Here is a 25647-nt window from a genome sequence, read left to right as displayed (position 1 = left end):
GCTCTTGGTATGTTGTGCGCTAACTGAATTACTCCTTGATTGTCGCTGAAAAAAGCTACGTTCTTCGGTTTGGGTCGTTGATGTTGAAAGCGCTCATTTGCTAGTTCGGTAGCAAGGAGGAGACCTAGTAACTCCATTTCGTGGTTAGAAAAATTGTCGTTGTGAGTGACTGATTGTGCCCGGCTGATCGACTCGGGTACCGCTGCCGCACCTCCACCTTCTTGAGTTACAGAGCCATCCGTAAAAATCACCAGTGCCTCATTCATCGTCTCTTCGTACTTGACTTGATCCGGTACACATTTAGTTGCTTCTTCTCTTGATAAGTCTAGGTTAAAGGTTTCGCCCATGTTGTTGATCCAAGGAGCAATCGGGTGGGGATATATGGTTTCAATGTTCTTTTTGTCTATAGAGTCAAAGGAAGCCTTGTTGATCACATCCTGGATTGGGCCTTTGCTCGTCTTTGGATTTGTGTTTAGTTCGTGTTTGATGAATAACCTTGTAGGGTGTGTATCGGGTGCCGAGAGTCTTTTAAGGAGGAAGTTGTGGTGTCGTCGCGTCGCGTACCATGTGAATGGTGGCATGTAGACATCGTGCATCATCATTTCATTTGATGTTCCTTTGAAGGCACCGATCACAGTTCTATTTGCCGCATTTTGGATTGTGTTCAGAATTTTGGAACCTTTGCTGTTGTTTTTCTGTGTCAGCCATGCTACACTACCGTAAAGAATTCTGGGTAGTAGTATTGAGACAATAAGTTTCTTGACTTCTTTTGTGGCAAGTCCTGAGTAGCATTTATTAATTCTTCTCAATTGTTGAAGCGTAAATTCAGCAGATTTCTTAACATGTTGAATGTGGCTGTTGAAGGTGAGTTTAGGATCTAACCACAGGCCTAGCCACTTAACTTCTTGTTTGGGCTGTAGCAAGGTGTCGCCAAATAGGAAATTAGGGAAGGTGGGTTTTTTCTTGTTTGTGAAATGCATCAACTGCGCTTTCTTCTTATCGAAAATGGCACCATGGTTTTTGGCCCACGTTAGTGACTGATCGGCGTAATTTTTGAGGAGATGTAAGTTTTCGTCAAAAGAATTTGCTGCAACAACATGGACTATGTCGTCTATGAATCCAATCGATAAGTTGTTTGACAAGGGATTGGGGACCTTTTTTCCTAGTATATCTGAGTTATAGATGATATAAAGGATGACCGATAGTGGGGATCCTTGGGGCAATCCATTCTCTAATGTAAAAGCTTCTGATAGGAAGTCCTGTAGGCGAAGGTTTGTTGTTCTTTCCGTGAGGAATCCTTGGATGAGATGAGATAGGTATCGAGGGCAATTGTTCTTATGGAGGATGTGCATTAACCTTTCGCAATGTACTGACGGGTACGCCGATTTGACATCTAAGAATAGAGCTGTTACAACTTGTTTGTTGCGCCATTTTTCTTTGATCCAAGATAGTAAAATAGTCAAAGCGTCTTCAGTGCTATGTTGGCGTCTTCCACCCATGTGGCAAGGTGAGATGACCTTAAAATTTTCGGCCCAGTACGTCACTCTGCTGGTAATGATTTTTTCCAGAATCTTTCCTAGGCAGCTTAAGAGCGCTATCGGTCTGTATGAGTTTGGTTTGGAATAGTTATCTTTACCCGCTTTTCTGATTATGATCGTGATTGCTGAGCGCCAAGTGTTTGGGAAGTAGCCAGTCCTGAAACAAGCGTTTAAGAGCCTGCAAAGTTCGTGTTCTATTGCCGGAAGAGCTAATTTAATTAGTTCATTGGAGAGGTTGTCGCCACCGTTTGCCTTTTTGTTTGGGGATTTTTCAACAATTCGTCTGAGTTCGTCTGTCTCAAGGATTGGATGAGGGAATTGAGCGTCGTAGTTAAGGGTACGTTGATTGTTGGGGATATCGGTAAGGTCGGCCTCAATATGAGCAACAGAGGTACCGTAGAACAAGAGTCTGGCCTGAGAGTTCTTATCGGTGGTGACCGATCCGTCGGGTTGGAGGAGAGGGGCCACTTCGCCTGACATTGCCGTCTTCGTGTATCTGAAGGCCTTGAAGGTAGTGTTTCCAGAGCTGCTTGCTAAAAACTTCTTCCAGTGAGTGGCTTTAGCTGTGAGAACTTGATTTCTGAAGAAGTTCTGCCATTCTTGATAGCACTTGTGTGCTTCGGGGAGGTTTGATCTGAGCATCCAGCGTCTTGCGCGGTTTCGGTTTTTGAGGATCGGGTCTAGTCGCTCCTTATCCCACCAGGCTTTGTACTTTTTTGGGTTTGTTTTGACTTTTTTACCTTGTTCGTGAGCTGCATCAAGAATAATCCTAGATAGAAGGATTGTACTCGTATTGATGTCCTCTGTTGTCAAGTACGCTGGTGGGAGTAAGGAAAGTTTTTGTCGGATTCTGTCGTGGAAAATATTTGGGTCAATGTCAGTTACTTTAATCGAAATGTGTTCTAGGATTGGGGGGATGAATTGTAGGTCAAGGGCAATAGCTACTGGTAAGTGATCCAATGCTACGCTATCTTTCATCACTTTGCATTCTGAGATCTTCTCCGTGAGGTTCCAGCTAACCCAGAACTGGTCGATGGTTGTGGGTGATGTACCTGAGGAGTATCTGGTCGGAATTCCTCTGGGGGAGGCGAGCTTTAGGCCTTTGCTGCCGCAGATGTGTAGGAGTTTTTTAGCTAGAGCATCTGTTCTATTGTATCCAGGTGGGTTCCAGTAGGGGTGGTGAAGATTGGAATCTGTTGTGATTATGGATGGGAGTCGGCGGTTGAAGTGTAGGCGGAGCCATCTTTCTAATGTGGCTAATCCTCTGAGAGAACTCGGGGGGTTATACCAAGTGATTATCCGTAGCTGGGGGGTTTGTGAGTTTGGGCTTTTGATGTCGACTGCTAGTATAATATCAGATGAGCTAGGGAGGATTGAAATCTGGGATGATTGGACTGATTTGGAAATATACATTACCACTCTGGGCCGGTCTTCCCAGGTGGTTGGGTGGTAATCATAGGCTGAGATTAAGTGCCATGCTTCGTGTGTTGGGAAAGAGCGAGTATAGGTATTGAACCATGGTTCCTGAAGGGCTAGTATTGAGTATTGAGTTTGTGTGAGTGCTTCTAGGGTGATGTGTTGGGATTTATTGCAGTTGAAATGTAGGATGGTTAAATTGTTTAGTTGGGTCGGAGGTTCCGGAGCAAAAAATTGAGTAGGGTCATCGTCGTCCATAGGTGCTGGGTTTGGTGTTTCTACAAGGCTATTATAACTCATCTTCAGTTATTATAGGGGTGGTAATCTGGAAGTGAGTGTTTCTTAGAGGGCAAGAGAGGCTTTTGGGAGAATGGGCATATTTAGGTAGGAATCTGTCAATCTTAGTGTTAGTTCTCTGTGCGTCAAAATTCACACAGCGGGCGCAATTTTGGCTGACATCATTGTTAGCACAGTCTTTGGAATTATGGGTGTCACCACATTTTACGCAGTTAGCGGTGAATTTGCATGTAGAGTGAGTATGGTTTAGGCCTAGACAATTGAAGCACATGGTAGGACCTTGAACATAAGTTTTACTCTTAAATCTGTTTCCATCAAAGCACAGTCCTCCTTTTTCAATCTTGTGTGCGAGAAGTTTATCAACAAAATTTATAACAATTGTACCGTGTTTCTTCCCGGTGTCCGCAGGGTTTTTGATCCATCGGGCTGAGTGTATAGTGTTGAGGGGAATCTCGTCTTGATCGCTTAGTTTTATGAGGAAGTTAGCTTCTTGAACGTTGATTTCAGCTGGGACATAGTTGAAAAGAATCGGATATCTTGTCTGGGTTGTTTCGAAATCCTTGTGGGCAAGTTTCGTCCACTTGTGCTTGTTTTCGAGGAGCCAGTTTTTCATCAATCGGTTAGCCATCGTCATGAGGACATCACCTGATTTCATGATAGCTGCGGTTTTGATTCTGACTGGTGTTTCATTTACTTTAGCGTTTATTGATTCTAAAACCGAGTTGATCTTCTGTACTATGGCCAGGTTTGAGTAGTCTTTGAACGGTTCGGTTCCTTGAGTTTTGTGTATAATCAATGTAGCTACTTTAAATTCATTGATCTCTGAGTTCTTAGGAGGGGCTTTCGGCGTCTGGTTTGCCTTAACTGTAGCCTTTGGGAAGGGGTTCGTCCAAGCGTTGGGTCTAGCAGGTAACGTTTGAGGTGATTGAGCAGTTTTCGTTTGAGCAGTCGGTCGTTCGGCCTTAAGCAGTCGAATCTCCTCTTGTAATGCTTTGATCGTACAATTGAGTTCGTTGATAGTTTTTTCAAAACCATTCATCATCTTGATCATAATCTGGATTAGGCCTTCGTTCGATGGGGAGCTTTGTGGGGCACCTCCTGATGAGGATCTTAATTCGCACATCAGGGAATCCATTTCGTTCGATCGGTTTAAGGCCGGGTTTTTTTGGGGGGGGGTTCGGATCGTCATCGCCGTTGTCCGGCGGACGCTTTTGGGGCATGTCAGGAGGGGTGATTGTTTAGTTATTTGAAAGATATTAAGCGATGAAGAAATCGAAAGGGTTCTTTTGGTCCCGGTCTTTGCGTGAGGAAGAAAAGTTTTTCCGACCCACGCAAAACCGGGCCGGCCTGCGGCCGCCATCCCGAATCCAGCTTATTCTCAAAGTATGATATGCGATGAGAGAAAGCTAGGATGGTATTTATGTTAGGTTACATATAACAAACCCAACAGATTAGCAAGTCTAGAACCTCGCCTTCACCAAATGGAAGATCTCTCCAGCCCAATGTCTGAAAATCTCAATTGCACAGTATATGTAAACAATCTTTCTCCCCTTTTGTGTTTCTTTTTGCATGTAAGATTAATCAATAGATTTGTTTTAGTCTAGAATTACAAAAATCAAGCAAATTCAATGAACCCAAGGATGAAGAAAAAAAGGGAAAGATCATCATTCAATCAATCAGATTTGATGTAATTTTTTTTTCAAGATATATCTTCAGTATGAGATTCAAGTGCAACTCTAACTGATCGAATCTTTTGTAATAAAACTAAACATGCTTCGATTGGTAATTCTTCAGGACGATAAACTCCACTTGATTCAACATTAACTTAAAAGTAACCAACGAAAGAAAGGGAAAAAAAAAGATTCAGTTATGGATTGAGATGGATTAGAAGACTCAGACGAAAAAGAAAGGAAAGACTTACAAATAAAATGATCTCTAACTCTACCTAAACTCACTTTACCTTCAAATTCAGGATGTCTTAAAACTTCACGACTAACGGTATCTTTACGAGGATTTAAAACTTTACATTCTTTTTGTCCATGTTGGTTTTTAACGATTTCAATCACTCCTTGTGCAAAACAAGAAGTAAATTTTTCACAATGAGGTTCTAAGATTGGTTCATGAATGATGATATGTGGTAATAATCTATAAGAAGCCGTAGCTAGTTTTCAGAATTGAAAATTTGAGTAAGTAATGAGTTTCATTTGTGAGGATTTCAAAGGCCATGTGATTTGGTTACACTTACCAACCGGTGAGAATTTGGCATGATCTTTTCCGATTCCTTTGACACAATGCATCTCAATTGAGATTTCTTGACCTGGTCTCATCTTAACTAATAGGATATCATCTTGAACTGCTTTGGGCGGTTGACTTCCAAACAAAGCTGGTTGATCACCTTTTGGCTGCCAATCCAAATATCCAGAAGTGACTGTGATCAAAGAAAAAATCAATCGCTTAGTGGAAATTCTGAGTGAAATCAATGATCATCATAAAAAGAAGTGACTGACCATCTGAATCTGTGTATAAGATTGATGGATCTTTTTCTGTCTTACTTACATTTGGATTTCTTGAACATCGTGCAACAAGTTTAAATACCAATGTATTCATATCTGTTGCGCCTTCAGCTGTAAATATCAAACCAATTTGAAGTGAGCTTTTAAAAAACAATCATACATTGGTTGAAAATCAGTCAAATTCGAAGGTGACAAACGGCCTCTCATATCTAGTTTCCTAGGATCAACCTTCAAAGGAATCAATCCTAGCCTTTGTGCTAAAACTTCATCATGTACTAGTGATGTGTTGTTCCATACGAATACATCTTCAATCGCAATTGATGGTACCTAATAAAAAAAACATCCACTTTAATTGATCCTGATCTTCTTGAAGAAAATGGATTGGTATGATGAAAGCCTTTACCTCAGCGATCATGATTCTTCGTAAAGCATTAGCAATACTAGCATCTACTCCTACTAAATCGAATTCCATTGCAGAAGATGATAATCTTGAGATCTTGATATTCAAATTCTAGCTTTCCAATCAAATCAAAAAAGTCCAAAAAGAAAATCCAATCAGTGATGTTTTGATTTTGAAACTGATGAAACTTGATTACTTTTTTAAATTCTGATAAATCCCATGCATTTGATTCTCCAGGCCAATGTCCAGGAAAATCAGTAGCAGCAACCTTTAAAAAGATGAATATAAAATTTTTTAATAAGTCATCAAATCATTTTTTTTTGGGGGGGATGATGATTCAAGTTGTAAAATTGGATGTACATCCATCACTTTTTCTTGTTCTAATTTTACATGATATTTTCGATTGAGTTTTACTGAGGTTGTATCTGGTGATTGACCGAGTGGAAGGATACCGTGATCAGCCATTTTTTTGGGTTGAGAGTTGATCGTTTGTTGGAGAAGGTATTAAAGTGTTTTGCAATTGATATTTGGAAGTGAACAGTTTTCAAAAAAAAAAAAGATCCGACTTGAACTTGAAGGTGTTGTATAACATTTTAGTGACTACATATGTAATAAGATATTACATACTGGGATGCTAATAACGAGTTTCAGTTACATGTGTCAGCTTGCATTCAACTTTTCTTCGATTCACAAGCTGCAAATCTATTTCATCGACAAAAGAAATTCAAGAAAACTTGAAGAAAACTGATGATAGTTCATATCATCATCATTGGATAGTTGGAAGTCAAAATACCCAACCGCCATACCAAAAACAAGATGAACTTCAATCAACAGTTTATCCAAAAATTAATCAAACCAAAACCTTTTGAACGAAACCATTCATCAATCTCAACTCCAAACCAAAACCCAACCAAGCTCTCACCAATCTTCAAATCAACATCAACATCAAAACCAAAGAAACCGTTTCCGATTTATGTGAAATATGCTAATAATCCATCAGAATTGAATATAAGAATTCAACAACTTTGTAAAAGAGAAGATGGAGGATTAGATAAAGCTATTGAATTAGTTAAATCTTCTTCCATTCAAGTGGCTACTGTTTCTGTTTGGACTCAATTATTTCAACATCTTATTCATGCTCAAAGGTTTTCATTTGTTTATAAATTGTTTCTTGAAGTTTAGTTTTGTGAATTTCTCTTTCTTCAGATTGGTATCAAATCAACTTGATCACTGATATTTTTGATTGATTTGATTTGATATTATAGATGAAACGAAGAGCTATTGAACCAGATACGAAATATTTTATTACTTTCTTTTCAGCTTTAGCTAAATGTCCTCCTTCAAAAACTATCACACTAGAAAGACTTCAATCGATTTGGTCACAAGCTCAATCAACATCAAGATCAACTTTAAATAATGCACTTACAAATGCTTATTTACATTGTTTAATTAATCATGGTCATACTGAAATCGCATTTGAATTATTTGATAAATTACCTCCTAAAACTATCGATAGTATTACTATTACTGAAATCCTTAAACCATTAATCTCATCCAACAATCATGAAAAAGCAAAACAGATTTGGAAAAGGGTAGAAAATACTTTAGAATTAGATTTAAAAGCGACGATTTCATTCGTTACACTTTTTCATGAACATGATCAAGAGTTTGCAATCAAGATATTAGAATCTAAATTAAACATAAACCTTTCGACTCAAAAGTATAAACCTTGGCAATCAGCTTTAAAAAAGTCAAATGATCAATTAAGCTTTGATTCAGGTTCGTTTTGTTCTTTGTTAAGGATTTTACTTAAGATGAGAAAGTTTTCAATGGTTTGTGAGGTTTGGAAACAAGTTAGATCAGATCGAGATTTATTCTTGAAACGTGATTCACTTGATTTTGTTCATTGTGGTTTGGTAATGATAGCAATGGGAAAATGTAATGCGATTGAAGATGTAGAAAGTAAGTCGCCCTTTTTTTGACTCTTCTATATCTATTTGTTTTTTTCTGATAATGTTATTGAGATTCTTTTTTGGAACGAATTAGAATTATTGATTTGGATGATCGAATCGAATAATCAAAAGTTACAACCTACTAGTGATACATTAGATAAAGCTATCCAAGCAGCTTGGGAAACTAATCAACTTTCATCTGCATTGAGATTCATCATCACTTTTAATCAAATCTCATCTGATCAAATCTTAGAAACTCAACCTACACTCGAACTCAAGACTAAAGCTCCTACCATTAAACCTTCGATTCGTTCATTCACAACTCTTTTACAAACTGCTAAAAACTCTAGAACCAAAACGGGGATTCATCAAAGTTTAATCTTGATTGATAGAATTGGATGTCCGATTTTAAAAAGAAATGAAGAAGGTTTAAGCAAATTATCAAAACTTATGAATGGATTCGATGCCAAATTTCAAACGTATTGGAAACAACAATATCTTTGGGTTTTAAGTAATCTTTTGGACAAACAAAAGTCGGAGAAATGGATCGGTTGGAGACAAAGGATTGATGATTATTTAATTGAATCTGGAGATTTTGAATTAAGGACTAAGATTGAAACTAGGTATATGACATCTACCAAGAAGAAATCGATTCGTTGACTTGCAGTGATATCCAAAAGGTATCATAGATGACTTCAATATAGGTCTTCCATTTCTAGTACAGTAGGTGATCTTTTGAAGTTAGAGCTTTCCCAAAGTTAATTTGAGAGCTTTTCTATTTCCTTAACCCGCCTCAATAGTACACTGATGGAATTCAAACACTATGCTTCCATGAGACTATCGGGCATTGTCATGGATAGTGGAAGCATCAAACCACCTAATTCGACTTGATCAAGTAGATTTTTTGGTACACCCTTTTGAACTCTGTACCCTTACTTTCAGCCCAGTCTTTGGTACATCAACATCAGGTCAAATGATATCATGTCAAGTTAGTTTAACGGGGTCATCAAACTTCTAGAAAGAAGTGATTTTACTCTACCATAGTGGCAGAACAATGAAATATGATAAGGAGAAATTCCATGTACATATATGTGTAAACTATACAACTTTGAGCATTTGCATTAGCCAATCCTTCATGCGGTTGTGCCATATTGTAAACCTCTTTCAGACATCTTTTTTACACTTTGAGCGCGAGTTTCTTCAACATGAAACTTAAGAAATCTTTCCAAAGTAGACTCTTCAGAGTTTGAAGGAATTGGGATCTTGAGGAAATCTTGTATAACACTTTCCATATGATCTGTGTCTTGTAGAATCAATTCTTCGAGGTTGGGAAGCCAAGTTTCCTTTGCTTCTGTATCTTTGATTTCAAGATAAAAAGGTATATCTGTTTTGTTTTGATGAAGTTTTTAGGGAGATTAGTATGATTTTAGTCTTCAAAAAAAAATTGCCACACTACTCACTCTTTGACCAAAATGTCAAGAGTTTCTTTTTCTGTCCCGGAGTCCAACTCCCAATGATTGCAAAACCATCACTTAATTGTAATTGAAGGCTCTCAAATTTTATAATTTCTCTAGAAATCACAAATCCATTTTGAAAGAGAATTGTCAATTCTTGCTTGCATCTCTTTAGAAGCAATTAATTTTGTCGAACATACTCATCATTCAAGGTGTTAATAAAATCTATCAATTCATGGGTCAATTTCTCAATTTGTGATGCAATCCATTGTTCAAACTCTGGAACCAATTTGATTTTTTCAAAATTATTCTGTCGTGCTTGGATCAAATTTATTAGGACGACTTGGTTTTCGATGTTGGCTTTAAAGGAAGCTTTCACTTTAAGATAAACATCCATATCTTCAGATATCCAAAAGTAATCAATGTGAGCTAATTATTGTGTCTGCTTGAAGTCAGGCTTTTGAAGTACTCACGTGTGGCCCAGTATTCAAATAAGTTGTTCGCTTGAGATGGGAGCCATTCCTGTTCGAGTTTCATTTTATATTTTCCAAGTTTTTCTTGTTTTTGCTTTGTAAAGATATTCTGGAACCTATCGGATTTGCTGCGAGTGGTGTCGTGATCCCATGACATCAATTTAGGTTGGTCTAGGTACAGGGAATTATGAAAATATGAGCTACTCACATCTTACCTTTCAAAGAGGTTGCATGATATTTGATCTCATGTACGCATTTAAGCTTTACCTCATCTAAAAGTTTTTCCATGTCTTCATTTACCGAGCCTTCTCTCATGAAGAACTTTTCTTGCTCCTTCAAAGCTGCCATCAAAGTGACCTGTACAGCTTGAGTTGGCATATGGTTGATGAGCTCCAAAAGGAAATTCCATAGGCTTATTTTTTCGTTTGCTGATTCTAATTTCAAGAGGTCTTGAATCTTTTCAGCCCAAGCTTCTCTTTCTGACTGTAACATCTGATTGATTAATTTTGTGTATGTCCTATGACTCTGAGGTTGAGCTTCGTAAGAATGTTCTTAGTTAGATTGGTTTTTGGTGTGGAAACGTCTGAATGATTCTTACACATCTCAAAGAAAGGATACAGTTCCTTCCGTTCCTTAGGAGGTTTCTCCAGGTAAGTTTTTAGACTCTCTTTCATGTTGACGGGATTGTAAACTGGAAGATGATCATGATCCAAAACCGAGGCTCCTTTGTTCTTTGAAAGAAGTGAAGAAGGTCCTGTTAAAAAACCAATTAATGGAGTTAGATATACAGTGATCGAGTGATTTAGAATATTGCCAACAACCTTCTGCAAATGTAAGCTCAAACTGTGGCCTCAGGGAGTTAGATAACCTAAGATGTGCCAAGGTGTTTGTTCCGATATCACATATATAGACAAGGACTTGAACGAAAAAGAATAGGATGAGTTTCTTGATTGATTTTTGCATCCTAGACGATCAGGAATGAAGATAAGTTTGAAGCCAAATCTCTACTCAAAAATCACCTTGATGTCGATTTATGGGAACAATTATATTCGGTAAAACAAGTAAACGTAAGCTGCGAGCCAAACTTGATTGAAAAGTTGAATATAGATCTCAATCGATTTGATAAGATACCAAAAATGCAACAAGCTATCAAGTATATATCACCAGCAGTGTGTTATAAAGAGACCCAACATCTCAATCGATCGGATAAGATACCGCGCACATTGCAAGAAGTTGATATTGAAGCATTTTTGATTTATTTTTTCTCATCTTTAAACTCTTTGAACATAACCTTCCGTGTATCAAACCTCGAGTTCACGGCAGTGAAAATCACGTGCTTCAGTCTCAAGGTTGAAAAAGATTGGAATCATTTTAAATTACATTTTGCTGCTTGTGATCCGCTGAGATCCTTTGCCGGAAACATTCAACAGCACCGGTTTCATTGAATATTTCACCTTGCGTGCCGTGCTAACAGCAAGATCCCTGGGGTGATCTCGCCAAAAAAATGACAACAGATATTGATCATGGTCTTTCACAAGGAACTTCGAGAGACCGTCCCCTCAAGGTAATGCACGTCAATTCTATTTAGCCACTCATTCCTATTTGATAACAACACAGAAAACTTGAGCAATTGTGTCTTATTGATTTTGGAATATCTTTGTACAATGAATGGAAATACTGCGTTAGTTGGATTGTTTGTCTATCTAATTACTTTGTTGTTGTAATGTATGTAGTAAATTAAAGTAATGGTCTACCCAATATCACTCAGAAATTGTTCCAGAAATTCTGATTTGAGTTTGTCCCAGGGAAAATCCCAACAACCTGACAATCAAACTGTCCTGGAATCTCAAAGGAGTCCATATTTTTAGAAACTTTTCCATACTGCCTTGCAAAATCAATTTCTCTATACATTTGAAACATTCAATTGTATCTTCCCTTACTTTCACTTCAAGATAGAAAGACATATCTTGTTGAGAAGTCATAGTAATTCTAATTAGTACATAGGATATTCAACATCCAAAAATTGATCAGAATAGAACACGCACGAGTTGCCCAAAAGATTATGATCTTCTTCTCCTCTCTTGGATGGAAAACTCCGTGAATGACAAAACCAAAATCAGTTTCTGATTGGTAATCAAGGAATTCTGAAACTCCTCTTGAAAAAAGAATCAAGGGTCAGTAATTGTAGTTCAAATGGTTGAGTAGATTGGACATTTGACCCACTTTTCATCCAAACTGTAAATATAATCTACCAATTGTTTTGTGAGATCTTGAACATGTGAGTTAATCCAATGCTAAAAAACTGGACTTATTTCATGAGGTATAGAAGGAATTCCCAAAGAAGTTCTTTTTTCTAACTTTAAAGAACTGACTTGAATGACTTGAATTTCAAGAATTCTCTTGAGTGTACCCTTAGCACATAGGTACATGCTCATGCCTCAACATCAAATGTTTTTCATTTTAGTTGCATTGAAGCTGAGTAAAAGGCTTATAATGACTCACAAGAAGCCCAGTGTTGATAAATCAATTCTTCCTCAAAGGAGGACCATTTACCCTCTAGGTGCATTCTATGTACTCCTAACTTATCTTGCTCTTCCCTTGTGAAGATATCTATGACTCTTTCAGGTTTGCTTTCAAGGTGAGAAGAATGTGTTTTTATTGAATCGATGGATTTCATGATGTGTGGAAACTTTGAGAACAACTTACTTGACCTCCTTCAGTATAGAAATATGTTCTTTCATATTTGCTCCACCTATCCTTATTACTCTTAGCAAGGCTAAACGTGGAGACCTCAAAACTCTTGTGCCTTGCTCATCACCCAATTGGTTTTCCAATTTTATGGCTTCAATCAAAGTCACCTGAAGGGCTGATGTTGGCATAAAATACAAAAGCTCACTGATAAATTTCCAGAATGCAATCATCTCTCCTAGTGGGGGTTCTTTGAATATTTCCTGAAGGTGTTGGGCCCAAGTTTGGATGTCAGATTTCAAGATGATGTTCATTAGTCCAAGGGCTTTTGTCTTGGAAGATGTGGCTTTATTCAGGTTTTATCAATTTGGTATGTTCCATATGTTGCTATTCTGAAGATATGACATACCATCATGTACAGTGGAAAGAAAATTGAAGAATGGTTCAGATCTTTGTCTTTCTTCAAGCTTTTTCCCCAGATACATCTTAAGGTGATGTTGTGTGCTTGATTGACCATAACCAGGATATTTATACCAGATCTTGCAATAGTCTTTGTTGGTAAGATGAATGTACCTCATGAACCATCAGATTTTCTTGATCAATTTCTCCATTAAAATCCTAGTTATAAGTCTACTCACTTATTGCCTTTGACCCCTCCAAGTCTGTAATGTAGGGACTGGCGCTGCACAAGTCCACCAGGATTAAAGGAAAACAAAACAACAGGAAAATTTTGTTGCTTGAAACTTTCATGGTTGGCCTGACAACAAGGTAAGAAAAGAGTGGAAAATTTGAAATCTTCTTTTGAATAACACAGTCACAAAAGCTTGTCCCATTTTGCGGCCAAAATCACTCAGGCTGTGATGGACATGCCATGCAGATAATATCAGACGATGCAAGATAGCTTTTGTTTGTGGGGAATAAATCTGGATCCAAAAACTCCGGCCACGCTGGTTAAGGTTGTGCGGCAAATGCAACATTATGACTTGTTTCGAAAAAAAGATCCCACTGCCGGTGAAGAGGAGATAGTCCACAAAACAAGCAGCCAGTTTTGATAAGACTTCAGCATGCTCTGAAAAATGTTTCTCCACACTTGGCGGGAATTCGGAGCAAAAATAGGGGAAAGGTACTCTGCAGTTTACCACGGAAAGATGCGTGAGGTCCAATGTAAAAAATGTCGTCCCACAACCAAGGCGGAAATGTTCCTTGTAAACTTTATTTTCTGCCCTGGGTTCACAGTTTCGAGAAGGAGAAGTGGAACTGGAAGTTGGAGGAATTGCATAATTGGTCGACTGTTTACATAGCTAGGATGTTGACCACTGATAGTACCAGGTATCCTGTCCTTCTGATTCTGGTGTTTTGTCCAAATAGAAGGAAAAGTGACTGAACTTATCTGTCAAACTCGATCGACCAACACATCGTCATCATGTACAACAAGATCTGAAACCGATACAACTCACCAAATCTTCAAGACCGACATATCAAGCGATCAAGCCCACTGGCACTACCACGAGAATGTCATTTGCTGAAGTGAAGGTCAAGAAACTATCATACGAATTAGAATCTCAACTGATCAACCATCACCAGTCATCAGATATCGATATCAACCAAAATACTCACATTCAACAACTCACTCTCAACACTTTCTCAACAATCATACATACTCTTGTTCATCAAAGCTTCAGTCTATCAGAACATATCGAATATTGGTCATCAGTCGAGCAAGATCCTCATCAAGCGACTTATTACTTCTTGCAAACCTTACCGAATCGAATTTATGATCTATCTCGTCAAATCTTTATCACGTCAACAAGGGCAACAGGAGAAACAAGACCGACCTTTCTGAATGGATTATCACAAGTAGTATCAAGACCTCATGTCTTCCTATCGAACTTATTTCCTCAACTCCATTCAACTAACTCTAGCGAACGGCCTGACTTTCTCTCGAAGCTTTCTCCAATCTTTCTGATCAAGCATGAATCGAAAAAGAAAAGGAAGCAACTTGAATCTATTCGAACCGAGCTGGCTGAACGAATTGGATACCTCCTTTCATCGTTTGATAAGCTTGAACGTCAATTAGAAGTAGGCCCTCTCGATGCCCAAGAAGCAGACATCAACACTCACTTCAACATCTTAGTTGAAGATATGAAATGTACTCTGATCCCTCTTGATCTGCAACCAGACTCATCTGATGAGGAACAAATCGACGAATCACTGAGCCAGCTTTTGACGAAAACTTTACCTTTGCAACAAGCGCGTCTACAAGATCGGATCATTGACATATTGCCACCCAATTTCATAACCCGGAACTGGCCCATCTTGATCAGTATACCGATTGCATCGTACACGCTCACCAAATTAGCTTACTCATATCGTCAAAAGATTTATGATAGTCTGATTAATGCTCGAGAAACATTCTATGGTTTCATTACAGGCTGGGTATTGAGACCGATCGAGGACATACTCCAGACCTTGAAAGCCGGTGATCGAGGCACTTTAGCCATCATCAGTGATGATAGCCTTCAATCTGAATTTGCTTCGTTAGAAAGGATGACCTCGGACTTTGGTCGGGAGAAGTTTGGCTGGGATGATCAACAGGTCCAAGAAATGACTCAACATGTGAGGGAAGGTAACTTGACGGAGGTCTTGAAAGTTTGGGAACATGAGATCAAGGTATGTTTCTTCTTTCTTTAGCTACTTTCCTTTGTTCCCAGCTACTCAATGATATCCTCTCGGGTGTGGCTTTCAAAGACTCCCATCCGATCAGCTGTAGCCGGATCATTGATCCGGGTACTTCTTATTCAAAGTACGTTTCCATACCACACACTTTCTCCTTCTCTTGCTTCCTATTGCTAAGTGTATTCAAATCCTTTCCATACTAGTTCAAAAAGTCAAGGTCGATCTTGCTATAGCAATGGAAGGCATTCAGTCGATTCTTCGGTCCCAATCTCTTACATTTGGTGCTATTGGTGTTGCACCATCAATGCTAATCTGCTTCATGATCACTAAATTTCTTTCTTCAATCATTCAAAAACGAACTGGAGTGGTTGGGAAAAGTACAAAAGCAGTACGGAGAGACGTTCGGTTGGCAATGAGGTCAAAGATCAGTTTTTTACCTGTCTCTAGATGTAGTATACTTATATCATTTGATATCGATACAGACGAATCGAGAGATACCTCACATTACTCACCACCGAATCCGATCATCCAGCAGTCAAGAGCTCTCATACGAACCCAAATCTAACCATTGGTATCATCTTTCTTGATCTACATATCCTTAGAAGTTTTGCATCTACCAATCAACATTTTCCTAATAGAAGTTCATCAATGAGAATAGAGTATTTGAATGAGCTTGAAGATCTTGAAGACTTTAAGATATCTTGGACCGTTAAAAGAAAATTGATCAAGCGGTTTGTTGTTAGGTGGGGATCTTTGGTTGGGATTTGAAACACCTGAAATATCAGTTCATCAGTGTTTCATTTCTTACATCAATTTGTGTTTGTGGATAAAATGGTGTATATGCACTTCAAACAAAGATATGCCTCAAATTGGAAAATCTAAGGTATCCTTAGATGGCAATAGCCTTAGACGCAATGTCTGAATAAATGATCCAAGGCAATCTTTGGGACCAAGTTGAAAGCCTTGGATGAATTCCTCAGACTCACAGTCCAAGGAAATCTATATCTGAGGATACCTTAGATTTTTGGGGATTTTTCCAGCTCAACATGTTGTTAAAACTATACAAAACCTAATAACATATGTACAAGGCTCCAAAACCACCCGGAGAAAAATTTGGCAACACAACAAAGGTTAAGATATTATTTGGACATGCTTGAGAGACTATGTGTTTACATTGGATGCAATTATATGCATCTTCAATTTATGAGGCAAATAGAGAATATTTTTTTTGATGTGATACCTTGCATGCACCCAAGACAAAGGCACAAAAAAGTTGCAAAATTCACTGTTAAACTCATCTAATCAACACAGTGTACAAAGAGAAGTCTGAGAATGCGTGTTCTCTTTAGGTAGTGGACATCTTACAAGCCTCCAAATTTGATTGAATGAAGGCAATAAGAATGTAGACCTTGCTCTTGAGTCTTACTCCAGAAGAGTACTTCTAGCGTGACTTATCACACACGGCTTAGACCACCAATTCCAAAGGTTTCCAATTTAGTAATCATGAAATGTTCGATTCAATTTCACCTTGATCTCTTCAACTTGAAAGAAACAGCCCAATAAGTAATAATCTACATCTGTTGTCGTTATCAGATGGTGGTGTCATGATGATAGTGTGTGTTTTTTAACTCTAGGTAAATGAGTTTACATTCAACTTTGGCTTCCGTCAATCTCATATTATTTATAATCCTACCTCTATAAATCGGATTGAGAGAATAGATATGACCAAAAATCAAGTCCAAAGGAAAGTCAGATCAGGATGAGAGCTTTCCTCACCAGAATCAACGATATGTTAGATGAAGTGATTACAAAGAAAATAGTAACCAATTCAAATCGATTCAGAATAGAGCCTCTAGAGTCATTTGTTTGGCGATATCAGTGTTAGCAACGACCTGTTTAAATTCATCAAATGATAACTTTCCATCACTATTCAAAATAATCAATCTTATCAGTTATAGATCAAGAATTTCGATTGGTAGTATCAGACTCTTACCAATCAGTATCCGCCTCCATAATTGTCTTATCCACGATTTGTTGTAATTGCTGATCCTAATATCGAGCGATCTGGGTCAATGAACTTTCAATGATTTGAACTAAGGAGAAACTTACTTTCAAATTGTTTCCCACCATCATCTTCAGGACTAAAAACAATTCACCATTCGAAATGAATCCATCCCGATCCATGTCATAAACTTTAAAAGCAACTGATCACCAATCAAATCAAAGATCAATCAATGATCCCATCAGATTCAGTCTTGTACGATCATACCACTCACACTTTAGCTTTTGTTCCCGATCTCCACGACTACTGAAGGCGGATAAACCGTCTACAAACTCTTGGAAATCGACTGTACCACCACCACTATTTGATAAAGGTCAACGTTTTTTTTTGGCTCAGATATGTAATGAATCAAATGACCACATGTCTTACTCTTCATCGAAAATGGCAATCATCCTAGACGCGAGTGGGTTATTTGCTATTGCTGGAATCTGATCAAAAAGCCAAAGAAAAGATGAATTTTGATCAGTATCTCGTCTATTGATCCAAAAAAGTGTTACATGAAGTGATTTCAAGCCGTCATAAGGGTAGTCATAAATGGATGATCACTCAGATTGGAAACTTTGGTTCAGTTTGATAATAAGTGAATTAGCATTCTAAACAAACCTGAAGGAATTCTTCTTTATCAATCGATCCTGATTGATCCCTATCCAATTTCATAAACCGTTTCTTTAGTCTTTGAATTTCTTCACCGGTGACTTTTAAAAGATATCCAAAAGTCAGTGATCCAATGATATTGGAAGACCTCTCTTGATCATAAACTTGGGTAGCGTACAATTTGATGACTTTTCAATTTCTTGTAATAATTGTGAACCGGTTTGACCCATCTTGAATTATAATTGAATACCGGATTTTTTAAAGTCTTGGTTTCTAACGTCACTCTTGATGACTGAATTTGTAGATTTTATGGGTCAGAGAAATGATGAACCGGTCGATCGGAATGAATATGAACTTTATAAACACTTCAAATTGGTCCAGCGCGTCTAGTGTCTAGATTTAAGGACTCGAGTCTTGAGAGAACTGTTTTTGGAATCAGTTGATGATGTTGTTGAGGATGATGATGATGGTGAAGTGATCGAAGTGAGTGGTAAAGATGAAAGAGGGTAAACAAGCAGTTTACCATACAGTTTGACACTCCACATATTACGTCAGTATGACTATGGACATATCTCAGCATATCTTTGACACTTCCACATGTGTGTGTCCACTGTCTACATACCAAACTTAGGAAAATGAATTCCAAAGAGAACACCCAAAATTTTGCTCTTCTACCTACACGCTTTTCGCGAAATAGACCATCGGATTCATACCGGTTGAGTCTTGGCTAAGGACCAATGTTGTTTTCAAAATCCAATCCATTTAAAAGGATCCTCAAAAAGTGTGTTTCTGAGCGTTTCATAGTACGAGTAACAGAACATCTCAAAAAACTTACAAAAAACTTGTATTTCTGCTTCTTCAATTTGGGTATACTAAACAAATTTGTATAAGTTAAAGTGACAAGATCAAATTGGACTCTTTACATAAGTTGAATGGGAATGGCAAAGAGTTTGATCAAGGTATCTATGTATGTATAGCAAAAGAAATCAAATCAAACACTAAAAGGCCAAAGAAAAGAAACAACAAAGAAAAAAATTTTAAGCAATTTTAAAATAAGACTAAAACGAGTGGTAAGTAAACTGATGCATATGTATAATCAATCTTCAACTTCTTCTTTATCTCTACCTGAAATATATATACATCTTAAATGTGTAAACAAATCACAAAGAAACTGATACCAAAAACACACAACTTGTTTTTCTGTGTTTGCAAATTAAAGAAAAAAAAACTTGAAACCCACTAAGAATGAAAACCCAAAAAGATATATATAAGAAGAAAGATTAAACCATACATTTAATTAAAGAGGTTTGAATGAAACATGATACAATTGTTAATCCTTTATGAAATTTTTTCTTCAATTCTACAAACATTTCTTTTACAAAACATAGATATGAATGATCATCAATTTCTCAATTTTTTTTTCTTCCTTGATTTGAAAGTACTTATCACTTAAGACCTCCCGTCTCCGCCCCCCAAAAAAAAGAGATCAACAAAACGAGAAATGAAATCTTGAAGAAAAGGATTTTGTTTGAAAGGGTTTTTAGTCTCCTACACCAGTTGTTGATTCAAAGAAATGATAATCATGATGATAATTTAAATGACGATGTGTTGGATAACGTGTTGAAGAAGAATCATTTACAGACTGATGATTCCTTTGAGATGATAACAAATGAATCTGAGAATCTTCTTCAGTAATCGGTAAAATAGAAACACAATGATGATGATGATGATTCTCACCTCTTTCGTCTTGTTTGATACTGAGAAAAGAAGAAGAACTGGATCGTTTATGAAACAGTTTAGGTGGTGAAGTGATTGATAAAGAATTCAAAAGTGATGAAGCAGGACTAGGAGGTCGGGTTGTCGAATTGAAATGTGAAATCGAATGTCGTAAGGAATGAGTTGATGAAGTTTTTCTGGTAAAACTTGAAGGTTTGGGTAAACATCCATCTGCATTGATGTGTAGTGTATTAGAGTATGTTGTAGATTGTTTGGGTTGTCTTATAGAAACTAAAGGTCTATATGATGTTTCTCTTGGATGAGAAGATTCAGATTTCATTCTTGCTCTTTCAGCTGAGACAATGGTTTTAGTTAATTGAGCTGCTTCTTCTTCATGATTGATTTGATCAACATTATGATGTTCTCCATGCCACGAATTTAGCTCTCGTCCTATACTATCGAGTTTAAGTTTGTTTTCTTCTACTGTATCAAGTCTTCTTCTAAGAGTTCGTTCATGAGTCCTAATGGTTCGATCAAGGGTATGTTCAATTTTGGTCAATGAAGATATCGAGCTACGTGTTGCGATAGTAGATGCTAGTGCTGCCGTAGAGCTTGCAAGCATCTGAGTTGATAGAGAGATCAGTCGATCAAGTCCAATGTCTGGAGAAATATGTTCTGATTCTGATGGCTCTTCGATGATGAACGGTTGAGATGGTTTGAATGGTTTCAGTTTAGAATGAGATGATTGATCGCATTCGGGACTTGAAACGGATGAGAGTGTTGAAGAGTCAAAGAGTGATGAAGGTTGAGATGAAGCATATGATGAGGTGGTGAGGTTTTGAAGGCCTTGGTTGGTGCTGGTCGATGCACAATGATCTGAGTTTGAAGAATGCGCCACCGTGACGAAAAGGCGAGATGGAAGTGTTGGATGATGATAGTGTTGATGATGATGATAGTGATGGTGGTGGTGAATGTGATGGTGAATGGGTGAAGATAAAGCTGACGAAGATGGAAATGAAGTGAATTGATTAATTAATGAATTTGAATAGTGAAATGATAAGTGATGGGATTGATTACCTGATCAGTGAATGATAAGATCGATTGATTCCTTCATTCAAATTCAAATTGATAAATTGGATTGGGAATCGTTAAAAGATTATTTTCAAGAAATCCTAATAATCACTGCTTGAGCTCAATGTAAAACAAATCAAGTACAAGCAAACAAGCACAGCCAAGAATCAAGTTGGCAATGCAGTCCAGACAATTGGTTTAAACTGATAATACAGTTCATTAAACTACAGTTACAAAAACATCTCTCTCTCATCCTTGCGCAGCCACCATGAATCTGATCATCCTTCACTGCTGACACCAATTCAATCTTCGTAGCAAGTAAAGGAAGGCTAGATCAAATCCGCAAAGGTTTCAAAACTTACTGCCAATTTGCCAAGCACTTTAATGATGTAAAAGCTGGAGATTTGGTTCCAGAAGCATTATTCAGTGTATACAGAATTCACATGGCTGTGCAGCAAAATGTTTATGTACAACAACTCACAGGCACCGGGTCCTGATTAAGAATTTTGAGAGATACGAAAAGAAATGAAAAATAAAAAGAGAGATGAGAAAAAGATAACACAAAAATAAAAGTCACCACGACTTGAGATTTCTTACATACATGTGCATCTTGGGCCGTATCAGGTCGGTGAGAATATTTCTCGATTTATAGACTTGTTGATATGAGTATGTATCAATCACATCGCGAATAGACTCTTCTAGCTCTTCCCGTCAAAGCTTTCAAAGAGAATCTTGAGCAACAGTTCGTGCGCGTACACATTGATATACTTTGCATACTTTGATAATCCAGGAAAAGTTAACAAGCCGTAACCTGACCATCACAAATCACTAGGGCAGGTCAAGTAGACCACTTTTTTGCCCATTTATGGGCCAAAACGAGCGAAAAACTGGCCTACTTGACCTGCCCTATTTCGCGTTTGTGCAAATTTTTGTGAGCTGACTTACGTCTCGTTTTGTTTGAGTGTTCAATGTGAGATTGGGATTTCATTTCAAAGTTCGTGTTGGAACGATGTTAAGCCATGTCTGGATGTACTTCACGCTCACAATACCAGCGGAGCGGGCAAGGGTATCGAAAGAATTTCTGTGTGATCAGCTCATTTTTGGTTGTTCCACATGATGTGGGTATCATTTTATGTACACAGTTGGTAGTCTTGGTAGTGTCTCCGCTGTCCACCTCCTGGGGTGTTAGGTTTTTAGGAATGTGAAATTTACCGTTCCTTGGATGTATCCATACCAAGGAACTTTTGGCCACACCACACTGACCTTTTCATTTCACATAGTTTATGAGTTATCCTGGTTGTAAAACATTTCTGTGTATTTCCAGTCACTCAAAGTTCATCTTTGAAAGATCAAAGGAGCCTCTAACTTTTGTAAGTATGCCCTGGATGTGACTCCTAGGCATGCGTCAATAGATGCACTGTGAACAAGAAATATTGGTTTGATGCCAGTTTTGAGTCCTTTCACGTAAAACCTCCTGGGAAGACTTGCGGTTCCAGAGCTTTTTACTCTTCTTCTTGAATCAATCGTCCTTCACACACCTTATGCTATGAGACACTATCCCCAACATCCAGTGTTTCAAGCAGTATCGTCACTGCAATTTTTTTTGGCCACCAATTTGAGATAACTTTGCTGCTTTAAATTCAACGCAATGCTGTTTGAAACGTGATTGTAAAATATGTTTTACATGAGATCAATCTTGAGTACATATATATGTCTTTGGTACATATCTTGTCATCTCTTTGTTCCTGCATCATCTAAAATTGATCCCATTCATTTCAAACCATCATCAACGTGACCTCAAAAACTCACACCCAATTGTTAAATTGATTTTCGAAATTTAAAACCAACAATGACAGCTCCAACAAGAAGAGTGATTCTTTCATTTTCCACTCAGATCCTTGTGCAAATCTGTTACTTGAGTTGCTCAGCAAGTGCAGCTATCCATTTGACAGAATCGTCTGGTCTGTTGAACAAACGTGAGTACTTGATTTCTTGAGAATGGAATTGGGATTGTTTTGGTCAATCCATCAAATTTGAAACCTTGACTGGATTATTATCTCCTTCACCACAGCATATCATGACAGTTGGTACAAACATTCTGGGACAATTGAACCAAATGCAAGAGACAACCTTGAGGTATATTTGGACAAGACCCTTGAGGAAAGGAAAAACTCTGAGCCTTTTGTTACTTCTTCTGCTGCTCTCAATGATGGTAAGAACCATTCCAAATTAATAAGATAAACAACAGCAATGACTGATAAATCTTGTGAATATCTACTTATGTGATAGATTCTGTTAAATTGATTAACAAGATGTTACAGTCTGGAAGTGAAACTTGGGCTAAAACCCTTGAAGAGATTATGAAGAATAAACCGTCATACAAGATAGAAGATTTTTGGAAATTCATTAGTCAACTTTCAGACTTCATGCCAACATCAGCACTTCAGGTAACTTTGTTTGAAGTAGTCAAAGCAGAAGAAAAAGTTTTCAAACAGAAAGGGGATAAATTTCTATCACCTATAAGAAATGTGTTAAATGAAGTATTTGATAGATGTGCAGCTAAAATGAAAGAGCATGTTGGTGCACTAAAACAAAAAGAGTATGAAACCACAGATTATTGATTGAATAGCACAAGTGTCTTTCTGATTGAGTTTCTTTCCAATATTTCTAACAGTAAAACTCAAGAAGTACAGGACATTTTCACCAGAACTGGGCAAGAAAAAATGGGAGAATATGGAATTCGCCTGGAGGGACAGTACTCTGTTGATCAAGAGGCTGTACTGTATAGAAACTGGGCTTCATGTGAGTCCACATGCCTGTCATTGTGAAAAAGGACTAAACTTACATAAACGGTGACCACATCTCATTAAAGATATGAGTGTGTACTTTCAAACAAAAGGTCCCCTCAAGAGAATTTTGGAGATCCAAGCCATTCAGGTCAGCTCCATAGATATGGAAGAAATATCTACCATGGGCATCACTGTGATGCCTGATGATATCAGGCCTCATTTTGAGAATTGGATGGGTTCAGATGTTCAAGGTCTGAAAGAGGAATTTGTAGATTATATTAAGTCTTTAGACAATAGGTAAGTTGGCAATATATAAGGGATACAAAGTAGAATCCGGGCACGTGCCCGGGCGCGTGCCCAGATTGTTTTTGGCAGTAAATTCGAATTCTGGGCCCGGACTTGTGCCCAGAAAATCAAAATTTACTGCCAAAAAAATCCCTCTAACCTTTTGATGACAATGCTTAATTGGAACTTTTTACTTTTTGTCTGCAGTGGATTAGAACATTTTAAGGCTCTTCAATCACAACTCAGCTATGGTTTATCTAGTGTTTCCCCTAGGAATCCAAAAGACATCAAGAAAGTTTTTGTTTTTTGGGCTAATTGTAAGTGGTATGATTTCTTTTTTAAGTATTGTCTCAAGCTTTTTTCTGATCTTGTTTCTCAAAATATTACAACCAGACATGCCATTCTATCTTCAAATCAAAACTAGTAAAGATACATGGGATTACCTCTATGTTATGGAGAACTTGATTTTGGATGAAATAGAGGACAAAGACTTGGATCTTCTCATGAAAGAATTCATCATGATTCAAACTTCTCCTATCATTCAACAAAACATCATCATCAGCTTTCTGGAATTTCTTGTGGACAAAAGTAAAAGTCTCAAAAGGATTGCTGAATTTGATCTATCAAGCATCAGAGACATTGAAGAAGCAAAGCAAACAAGGCACAATAATCCAAGGGCGCTCAAGTGACAGTTGTATTTTCTTGGTACAAGTTCATGAGGTGTGAATGGGATACATGATCTGTTGGCAACAAAACAGGAATGCCTAGACACCACATTTTAAAGAACAGTCAGTTATTCTAGTCAAATAAAATTCAAACTGTTCTAAGCTTTTGATTGGAGAAATGGTATGATATGACTTGGATTTATTATTAGGACATCAGAAACAATGGGTATACAGTAGGGACTTTTGTGCAGTGTTTGTGAAACAATTGTTCTTTACATATGATAGGAACAGAGTATGTGTGTTTGCTTCAAAAGTGCTTTTGCAGGCTAGATAGCCAGGTAGCAAGAAGCCCTTGAGGACAGATTGTAACAAAGATTGCAATGTATCAGGAGGATTGTGTGTGTGTGGCCAACTTGTTATACACAACCAATGTGTCTCTGAGTGAGCCTACTGTTACAACAAGTCCTGGTCTTGACCATATTGGTTCACATTTACTCGTCAATATCCATAAGAACAGGAGCTTTGATACATTGAAATGATTAGGCATTGTGGTTTTGCACAATTTGTTCATTTGGAACAAATAAAGTTTAATAAGAAGTACACATTTGAAGAAGTAAAGCTGGAACAGATAAATGAGACAATTCAATATGACTGATGTTACCAAGATTTCATTCTATTTAATTCACACACAAAATTGTGAGAGTTTTCCAGAAAGGTGTAGGCAATCACCATAGGGTCAAATTTGAGCTGAATTTATCTACTATCATCCATTTTTGATGGTATAAATTCCACAACTTGAATTTGAGCACTTTCAAAATCTCTTCAATGATTATTGATATTTATTTTTAAATCTTTCTTGACATATTGTTTGAAGTTGAAGGTTTCCGACATAATTACATCTGCAGTTTGATTGCGGGTTGGTGACGCTGGGACTAGGAATCAAACCTGTCCGTGTCACAACCTGGGAAAGCTCTGTCAGTGACTGAGGTCTTGCCGAAGTTACGTGACTCCTGAAGGGAGATCAGTTAAGCCTGTCTGTGCAACAACAGTCTTGCCCT

General features: G+C 37.7%; 8 protein-coding genes across 8 annotated transcripts; 3 read left to right on the top strand and 5 right to left on the bottom strand.

Annotated features, from left to right (window-relative positions):
- Positions 1–4950: 4950 nt before the first annotated feature.
- On the bottom strand, positions 4951–6629 carry MELLADRAFT_111755 (uncharacterized protein; the record flags this gene model as incomplete). Its single annotated transcript, XM_007416106.1, has 8 exons — positions 4951–5075; positions 5173–5412; positions 5497–5679; positions 5759–5875; positions 5962–6091; positions 6168–6275; positions 6361–6432; positions 6525–6629. The coding sequence occupies 8 exons, from the start codon at positions 6627–6629 to the stop codon at positions 4951–4953; spliced, it is 1080 nt and encodes a 359-aa protein (XP_007416168.1).
- A 351-nt stretch (positions 6630–6980) lies between these two features.
- On the top strand, positions 6981–8776 carry MELLADRAFT_111754 (uncharacterized protein; the record flags this gene model as incomplete). Its single annotated transcript, XM_007416158.1, has 3 exons — positions 6981–7340; positions 7430–8075; positions 8211–8776. The coding sequence occupies 3 exons, from the start codon at positions 6981–6983 to the stop codon at positions 8774–8776; spliced, it is 1572 nt and encodes a 523-aa protein (XP_007416220.1).
- Positions 8777–9249: 473 nt separating this feature from the next.
- On the bottom strand, positions 9250–10717 carry MELLADRAFT_67740 (uncharacterized protein; the record flags this gene model as incomplete). The annotated part of the gene is made up of 6 exons (XM_007416105.1): positions 9250–9500; positions 9577–9737; positions 9771–9999; positions 10044–10214; positions 10259–10579; positions 10642–10717. The coding sequence occupies 6 exons, from the start codon at positions 10715–10717 to the stop codon at positions 9250–9252; spliced, it is 1209 nt and encodes a 402-aa protein (XP_007416167.1).
- Positions 10718–11419: 702 nt separating this feature from the next.
- On the bottom strand, positions 11420–13216 carry MELLADRAFT_111752 (uncharacterized protein; the record flags this gene model as incomplete). The annotated part of the gene is made up of 4 exons (XM_007416104.1): positions 11420–11535; positions 12546–12673; positions 12750–13077; positions 13141–13216. The coding sequence occupies 4 exons, from the start codon at positions 13214–13216 to the stop codon at positions 11420–11422; spliced, it is 648 nt and encodes a 215-aa protein (XP_007416166.1).
- Positions 13217–14243: 1027 nt separating this feature from the next.
- On the top strand, positions 14244–16166 carry MELLADRAFT_118014 (uncharacterized protein; the record flags this gene model as incomplete). The annotated part of the gene is made up of 3 exons (XM_007416159.1): positions 14244–15401; positions 15423–15534; positions 15611–16166. The coding sequence occupies 3 exons, from the start codon at positions 14244–14246 to the stop codon at positions 15970–15972; spliced, it is 1632 nt and encodes a 543-aa protein (XP_007416221.1).
- A 737-nt stretch (positions 16167–16903) lies between these two features.
- MELLADRAFT_73160 (uncharacterized protein) lies at positions 16904–18525 on the bottom strand (the record flags this gene model as incomplete). The annotated part of the gene is made up of 9 exons (XM_007416103.1): positions 16904–17102; positions 17184–17333; positions 17401–17456; positions 17517–17611; positions 17684–17769; positions 17839–17897; positions 18073–18164; positions 18242–18355; positions 18419–18525. 7 exons carry the CDS (start codon positions 18291–18293, stop codon positions 17246–17248), a joined length of 528 nt encoding a protein of 175 aa, XP_007416165.1.
- Positions 18526–18889: 364 nt separating this feature from the next.
- MELLADRAFT_118012 (uncharacterized protein) lies at positions 18890–21459 on the bottom strand (the record flags this gene model as incomplete). Its single annotated transcript, XM_007416102.1, has 4 exons — positions 18890–20655; positions 21091–21157; positions 21213–21246; positions 21452–21459. 4 exons carry the CDS (start codon positions 21457–21459, stop codon positions 19604–19606), a joined length of 1161 nt encoding a protein of 386 aa, XP_007416164.1.
- A 1240-nt stretch (positions 21460–22699) lies between these two features.
- On the top strand, positions 22700–24613 carry MELLADRAFT_67737 (uncharacterized protein; the record flags this gene model as incomplete). The annotated part of the gene is made up of 7 exons (XM_007416160.1): positions 22700–22826; positions 22922–23062; positions 23140–23449; positions 23525–23652; positions 23750–23936; positions 24132–24241; positions 24318–24613. 7 exons carry the CDS (start codon positions 22700–22702, stop codon positions 24611–24613), a joined length of 1299 nt encoding a protein of 432 aa, XP_007416222.1.
- Between the last annotated feature and the right edge of the window lie 1034 nt (positions 24614–25647).

Source organism: Melampsora larici-populina, assembly GCF_000204055.1.
Source record: "Melampsora larici-populina 98AG31 unplaced genomic scaffold MELLAscaffold_57, whole genome shotgun sequence".
Lineage (NCBI taxonomy): Eukaryota > Fungi > Basidiomycota > Pucciniomycetes > Pucciniales > Melampsoraceae > Melampsora > Melampsora laricis-populina.
This window is presented reverse-complemented; position numbering and strand designations above follow the sequence as displayed.